The 8,760-nt window shown below is 37.5% G+C and overlaps 1 protein-coding gene across 1 annotated transcript; it reads right to left on the reverse strand.

The window, feature by feature from the left end:
• Window positions 1–4,482: 4,482 nt before the first annotated feature.
• On the reverse strand, window positions 4,483–4,995 carry LOC147476748 (uncharacterized). The gene has a single exon (XM_086585815.1). It carries the CDS (start codon window positions 4,993–4,995, stop codon window positions 4,483–4,485), a length of 513 nt encoding a protein of 170 aa, XP_086441941.1.
• Between the last annotated feature and the right edge of the window lie 3,765 nt (window positions 4,996–8,760).

Here is an 8,760-nt window from a genome sequence, read left to right on the forward strand (position 1 = left end):
CAACATAAAGGTTTTTGATCTCTAATTATTCATGACATCTCTAACCAACTAATAATTAACATGAGAAGAAGTTTAAACCCATTCTCATAATGAATGAACTACCCTCTATATTGAAACTTTTAAAAGCAATTCTACTACACTAACACATCAAGTCTTCATCAAAGCTTCAATCAAAACCCTCTAATGGAGGTTTAGCTAGGATTCATTAGACTATCATAGAAAACATAATAAGAATAAGACAGCATAATTAAAGAATATAATGAACTTGAATTTTATTAATGGTGGCTAGGTTAAATAACATAAAATAGGTTTTTCTAAAAGAAGAGGTAAGAGAAGAGAATAATGAACCCTAATTAATTTAGACTAAGTGGGAGAGAGAGAGTTTACTAAATTATTCTAACTAATGGGAAGAAGAGAAAGTACCCTAATTTACAACTAAACTAAAGAGGGAAGTAGGCAAGTTTTGTTTAGCCTTAACCCTCTTTATATAGGAGAGGGTTGGGTTTACAATTTCGTGCATGGGCTTTGGAGCTGTGTTTTGGGCCACTAAATCTATATAGAAACTCTTAAAAGCAATTATTCTATACTAACACATCAAGTCTTCATCAAAGCTTCAATCAAAATCCTCTAATGGAGATTTAGCTAAGATTCATTAGACTATCATAGAAAACATAATAAGAATAAGACAACATAATTAAAGAATATAATGAACTTGAATTTTATTAATGGTGGCTAGGTTAAATAATATAAACTAGGTTTTTCTAAAAGAAGAGGTAGGAGAAGAGAATAATGAACCCTAATTAATTTAGACTAAGTGGGAGAGAGAGAGTTTTCTAAATTATTTTAACCAATGGGAAGGAGAGAGAGAACCCTAATTTACAACTAAACTAAATAGGGGAGTAGCCAAGTTTTGTTTAGCCTTAACCCTCTTTATATAGGAGAGGGTTAGGCTTACAATTTTGTGCATGGGCTTTTGAGTTGTGTTTTGGACCACTAAATCAAGCCTAAAACCTAATTACATAAGTCCGAAAAGGGTTTCTCTGTTGGAAATTACTACAGCAACTTTTTTGTCAACTTTTTCTTTTCTTATTGTGTCAAGGCCTAGACCATTAGAAATATCTTTCTGAGCCGGTCGTTTTGACGTATAATATGCCCAATTCCGAGGTTTGAGTCTAAAGATACGGCCTGCGGAAGTTATGCTGACTTTTGTGCTTTATTTCTGCCCACGTTGACTTTGACTTTTCCGCTTTTTTTTTTATATACAATAAGCTGGGGTTATGCTGACCCCCATCTGCATATATTAACCAAAACATACATATCTGGTACCTAATGCATCCTCCTCTATGAGATTACTAAGTTCTCTACCTATTGGAGGTCCATAATGCATTAGTTCATTACAATGTGAAGGAGCTAGTCCTGCAAGATGATCTACAGGCCTATTGGCCTCTCCAAAAACATGTGAAAATTTACAACTCATGAATTTCAGAGCAGTGTCTAAAATGTGTGCCAACATATTTTGGCATTGCCATGGCGGTTTAGCTATTTTTGTTATTATCTGTATTACTGAGAGAGAATCAAATTCCACTTCCACTTTTAGAAATCCCATTTCCTGGCAAATGCAAAGTCCACCCTCTATGGCTTTCATCTCTTGGTAGATAATGGATTCCTTGCCTCCACTTCCTGTATACGCTGCCAACAAGACTCCCTTTCTATCCCTGATTACACCACCGTGACCCATTCCCTTCTCTAACAAGGACCCATCAGCATTTAACTTCACACTATCCTATTCTAGGCAATTCCAATATACACTTTGCTGTTTAACTCTTTCAAACTCTACCTGAAGCCCGAGAGCTTGGCATAATCTTCTCGCTTCTATCGAATCTTCCATTGAGGCGATCTTGAGCTGTACATACGCCTTCATTCTTCTGAGAATTCTTTTTAAAACCATTACTGCTGGTTGCATATTATTCTTGAACCTTCGGGCATTTCTTTCTTTCCAAATCCCATCTACAGCAGCACAAATATAGACCTTGACAATTTCAGTTGCTTAGCTGACTCCCCAGCATATTCTTAGTATGGATGACCATTCTCGATTTGAATTACGGTGATCTGAAATAATGCCCAGCACCGACATGATTCCCTTAATGATTACCCAAGAATATTCACACTCAAAATAGAGATGGTTAGAGAACTCTCTACTTTGATTACAAAGACAGGAGGAAGAATGGGTAAGAATTTTTTTGTACACTAACCGATCTTGAGTTGACAAGCTATTGGAGAACAATTGGCAGCAAGTAAAGGAATGTCGTGGAATGACTAATCGACCCCAAACTAACCTCTGCTATCTGACTTTCCCTCCATGTCTTCTCAAGGTCTCATATGCGCTGCTTGACGTGAAATACCTACTCCGATGTGGCTTCCAAATAACTCTGTCTTTCTCTAAATGCCTCTCAATTGACGTAGACCTGATGTCCTCCCTTAGACGATTGCACTGAATATTCTCAACTATTCCATTCCATTCTCCACCTGATATTAGCTCACTAACCTTTGCATTGAGAGGAAGCTGAATACTCATGATAGCTTGAGTGTTTGCCAGAAGAGGACTGTTGTTACACCATAGATCATGCCATAAAAGCGTGTCTTCTCCATTTGATATCGGGTAGAGGATAAGATCTTTTGCATATTTTCTACACTTGAGAATGTTTCTCAATGACCAAGAGTAGTCTTTTGGTACTGCCATGGTCCACAAGAATTTATTCTTGAGTTGGTTCTTCCATATCCAATCAACCCACAGGGTATTTTCTTTAGTCACTATCTTGAACAATAACCCACATTGCGCACCTGTGTTCCATGTTTCCATATTCATAATGCCCAGCCCTCCCTCTTCCTTTGCTTTGCTGATAGTACCAATACTTGCTTGATGCACACACCTTTTGATATCAGTCCCACTCCATATGAAAGTAGCACATATCCTTTCCACTTGTTCTAGAACAGATATTGGTAAAATGAAAGTTCTGGCCCAAAATATATGTAGAGAGCTAAGAATCGATACAATCAACTGAAGCTTGCCTGCATGAGAGAGTAAACATGCTTTCCAATCCTTGATTTTCCCAGTTACTTTTTCAACCAGAGGTTGGCAATCTTTGATACCTAAATGAGCATAAAAGAGTGGGAGACCAAGGTATTTCATTAGAGGTTTGGCAAGCTCAATACCTAGAATTTGAGCCAAGTCTAAAGAATCTTGATGCCCCATAGCCCCAGTTATAATGGTAGTCTTCTGAGAATTGATTTGAAGCCCTGTAGCATCACTAAAAGCATGCAAACAATCTTTGAGGGCTGCAACAGATGTAACTTCCCCTTTACAGAATATCAGAATATCATCCGCAAAGGTCAGGTGGGTGAGAAGACTCCTCTTGCATTTAGAATGATATTGGATCATCTTGTTATCAATACTTTCTCTGATCACACAACCCAAAATCTCCATGATTAAAACAAAAAGATATGGGGACATGGGGTTGCCCTGTCTTAGACCTCTTCCTCTAGCAAAAAAACCCTTCCGGTGAGCCATTTATAAGAATAGAATAGTAAGGTGAGCTTATACACATTTGTACCCATATCTTCATCTTTGGTGGGAAGAGAAATTTATCCAACATGACTAGGATAGATTCCCAGCTTACCATATCATACGCCTTTCTAATATCCACCTTAACTGAACATCTTGGGGTACCATGTCTCTTTCGTAGCCTCTCAACACTTCATGAGCTAGAAGGATGTTGTCTTGTATCGATCTCTCAGGGATAAAGGTAGATTGATTCTAATGTACTAACTCTGAAATAACCAGTTGCAGACGGGATGTAATCACTTTGGAAACACACTTGTACAGAGTATTGCAAAGTGCAATAGGCTGATAATCTTCCACCTTAGAAGGATTGCTCATTTTTTGAATTAGGCATAGAAACGTAGCATTTGTTCCCCTCAGCATCTTACAAGTTCTGAAGACATTCCTGATAGCATTCAAGACATCCTACCCCACTATATCCCAACAGTATTTAAAAAAGAAAAGATTATACCCATCTGGTCCTGGCACTTTATTATTCTCCATCGCAAACAATGATTCTCTTATTTCTGTATCAGTGATATCGGCATCCAAAACCTCTCTCATGACTGGATCAATAACATTTCTAACTTTAAAACCCATGAAGAACTTTCTCTCGCTGATTGTTGGAGCTGTAGTTCCCACTGTTTGAGTAAAAACTTTATAATGCTCTGTGCAACTTCTGTCTGCCCATATACTGTTACCCCATTGTCATTGGAGATGGCCCATATTCCTTTCTTTGCCACTTTTTCCTTCAAAGAATTGAAGAAGTAACTGGTACATCTATCCCCATCTGTACTCCATTTCTCCTTTGATTTCTGTTGCATGTCTATCTCTTTAGCTCTTGCTAGCTCGATATATTTCTTCATGGCCGCCCTTTCTTTTTCTCATATATTAACATCACTTGAATTATTCTGGAAATTTAATTGAGCATCCTGTAGCTCCTGCCTAGCTGAGTTCACTCTCTCATGGAGATTTGAAAAATTCATCCTTGCCCATGGCCTAATTCTTGCCTTCAACAACTTCAGCTTCTGTATCAAGATATACATTGGGTTATTGTAAATTTTGGTGCTCCATACTTCCTCGAGCATGGCCTTAAACTTTGACTGGTAAACCCAAAAATTTCGAAATCTGAATGGAGTTGGAGTTTTGGAATGATCAACCCATGTAAGGAGCATTGGCGAGTGATCCGATACTCCTAGAGGTAAAAATTCCATTACAGACTGAGGATAACGAGTTAGCCACAAACTGTTCACTAGGCATCTGTCTACCCTTGACATGATTCTGGCTGTACCAATAGACTTGTTCCACCATGTGTAGAAAAATCCAATTGAAGTAATATCAGACAATCCCGAATTCTGAAGGCAAGCATTAAATTCAACAGCTTCATTCGGATGCATTAGGTCACACCCCCAATCTTTCATTAGCCGCCTTGATGTTATTAAAGTCCCCAGCTACACACACCGACTCTTTAACTAATTTATGAATACCCATCAAGTCCTTCCACAAAGCTAGTCTCACTTGAGAATTGTTACTAGCATATATAACTGTTAATAAAAATTCTTCCGCAATTGGAAGATATTTGACTCTACAGTGAATGAATTGCTCAGAGTCTGCTATCTTGTGTACATGAACAACTCCAGGATTCCAACAAACCCATATTCACCCTAACTGACTCTTGTCATAATTGTTTACATGCTCCCATGAAGGACAACAAACCATCCTAATGATATCATACTTTGGTCTTTTAACTTTTGTTTCCAGCAACCGAAAAACACATAACTTTTTGTCTATTCTCACCTTATTTATTTCTGCAGCTTTCAACAAATCATTTTCAGCTTTGACTGGGCTTCAAAAAGGTTTTTTCTCCTTGAAACTTGGGCTTTAATCATAGAACTTCTTAGCAACCAACCTTTGCTCCTTTCTCTTGCAAAAGTGACATAATTCTTCACATATTTGATTCCAAGACCTGAAATACACAAAAGTACGTAAACAGTACTAACTCTTATTTATTATCAACATAATTGGTCTAAATATAATATTATTAAGGGGTTAATAAAAACTACAGTTTTTGCTCTTATCACTAGTCAGAAACCTACAATTCTAGGACCAACTCAGTGAAGAGCGCTCTCTAAGAGTAACACGCTCACTCGAGCTCACAGGCTACATAGCCCAAACACTGCTCATTTGTTGGAAACCTACATTCCCAGGGTCAACCCCGTGTAGAACGTCCAACAAAAGCAACACGCGTAAAACACTCAACCCAGCTCCAGAGTAAAATGCTACCTAGAGCTAAAATGTTCTTCATAGCAGAACACTCACGCGACCTCACAGGCTACATAGCCTTAGTATTTCTCACTAGTTGAAGACCTACCCCCCTAGGCTCGACTAATTGAAGAACGATTTAAATAAACAATGCACTCACCAGAGCCCTAAGACTCTCTGGAGTCAAAACGTTCTCCTAAGCAACATGCTCAATCGAACTCCAATGCTTCACAACATCTTAAGTCTTCCTAGACAATGGGACATACATATATAGGTCAAAAACCCACTGGGATATCAAAACAACATGCAACAAGCATTTAGATGAAAATAAGCAACATGCATTTCATAAATGCAAAATAACGAACTACCCGAACACACTCAGGAAACCAGTTCGTTCAGTATTCAAATAATACAAACTGCTCGAGCAAGCCCAGGAAACCAACTCTAATGTATCAGGCTCACGACAAATCAAAACAAGTTTGCTTTTATAAGTTTCTAAACAAGATGCTCAAAACTGTCAACTTGAAGTGGATCTAGTTCAGCAAAGGAGACGAGGTCGCAGCACGAGGCACCACAGAGTTCGCTTCCACTTCAGTCTTAGCACGTGGTTCAGCAACAGAAGTAGCAACAACGGGTACCACAGCAAGAGCGGAATAGGCATCTACGGTCTGAGAGACTGATAAACGATAAAATTAATAGTTTTACTAATGAATAAAGCGATGAAACTCTAAACGCAAATAAAACTAAAACTCAACTATACTCGTGATTATCAAAGATTTTGTTTTCTACTCTCGAATCTATTGAAGTAGAGTTGGAATAGAAGATTCGTTCCACTCCTAGTTCTTTAGCATTCAAGTTTCCTACGACTATCAATCCTACCAAAGTCAATGAGAGAATTACGAATTATACTACGAAATGCTACGAAATACTAAGGTTTAATTCTAGAATAAGAATTAGGGGGGAATTGAATCCACCTTGGATCCAACTTAAGAACTAGCATAGATTGTTGTAATCCAATTCTTACGTTCTTACGGTAAGAATTGGTCATTCTAATCCCTAATTATATATGGCATCTCTACCAATTCATAACTAGCATGTGAGGAAGTCCACCCATTCTCATGGCGAATCAACTCCCTTCTAGAGTGGAATAGACTCTTACAACGTTTCTACGCTACACAATCAAGTTTTCATCAAGGCTTCACCAAACCCCTCTAATGCAGGTTTAGCCTTGATTCATCAAACTATCATTCCAATTGAATTAAAACTAGACATCATATAAAGATTCTAACTTTACTAAATTCAACTAAATAATAATTGAAATCTAAATTAACAACTAAGAATTCATTGAATAACAAGAATTGAAATTAGATCTAAACAATTTTAAATAACAAAATCGAATTTAACAAGAACTAACTATTTTATTTATCTAATCAATGATAAACAATGATTCAAATACTTAATCTAAAACAAGGAATGAAACTAATTAATAAACTAATTAAAATTCTCAAAACTAGATCTAGAACTAAGGTGTAATGGCTACTCTAATGGCTACTTTCTAACCTAAGCTAATTGATCCTTAAGAGCTAAGTCTTGTGTGTGGAAATGGAAGAGACCAGATCCACATTTTCGTGCATGGGCTGAGGGTCCATATTTTGGGCCGAAAAATCGAGCCCAAAGCCCAATTTCTTCAGTCCACAGGGCCTTTTTCAGCTGGCTTTGACTTCAACAAAATTTTTGTCCACTTCTGCTCCTCTGATTGGGTCAAGGTTTGGACCATTGGAAAGTACTTTCCGAGCCGGTTGTTTTTACATAAGGTATGCCCAATTCTGAGGCCTGAGTCTAAGGATACGGTCTTCGGAAATTCTGCTGACTTTTGTGTGTTGTTTCTGCCCGTCTTGGCCTTTAATCACAGAACTTCTTAGCAACCAACACTTGCTCCTTTATATCGCCAAAGTGGCACATTTCTACACATAATTGAGTTCCATGCCTGAAATATATAAAGGCACGTAATTAGCATCAACTCTTATTTATTACTCGTATAATTGGTCTAAAAGTATTATTATTAAGGGGTTAAAACTACAGTTTTGGGCTCTTATCAAACCACCCCCAAACAGGATTTTGCTTGTCCTCAAGCAAATATGAGAAATTAGCATAAGTAACCAAAAATGGAGTTCTAACTAATCTCGTTTTGCCGAGTGCAATTGCATTGACCATATACAACAAGGCCTTAAACCACTAGGAATTCCCTAGTGGACGAGTTATAGCCTCGTGAGAGTTTTCCAGTAAAGGTACTCACAAACTTCATCTATACTACAACGACTCAGAAATAAACTATTGTTTCCTTATCTATGTCTCAATTATCTATACATCTCACTAGCAATGAATACAGAATAATCAAGTCGAAACCTAAGCTAATATATGCATAATAATATATCATCTACGAATAAACATATATACAATGAGTAATACTATGAAATGAACTAGCAGGTCCGTTTATGAAAACTCGGAATAACGTCCTTAAGTAGGTCCTAACATAAATGTCAAGACAAAAACCACTCTGATTTTTCCGCTCAAGTTTCGCTACTCCAGTGTGTAGTGGGCACACTTTACTTTACAAACTCAATGACACACAAGGAAGCTGGAGTCAATCAAACACATCTGCCACTTACTATCACACAAACCTATTCCTAATTGAGCTAGAGGTCTTTATTAGGTGTTGCGGGGATTAGGAGATGGTTTAAGAAGGAAGGAAATGGATATTCAAAAAGGACAAGTCTGAGATAATAGAGGCTTCATATTATGAAACTAGGAAACCCTTGTTCTTTACTTTTGCTTCTACACTTTGTTTCCATCCTTAGCCATTTTTTTTTTTTTTTTTTTTTGACTCCTTTGATTTATTT

Source organism: Coptis chinensis, chromosome 9, assembly GCF_015680905.1.
Source record: "Coptis chinensis isolate HL-2020 chromosome 9, ASM1568090v1, whole genome shotgun sequence".
In the NCBI taxonomy this organism is placed as follows: Eukaryota; Viridiplantae; Streptophyta; class Magnoliopsida; order Ranunculales; family Ranunculaceae; genus Coptis; species Coptis chinensis.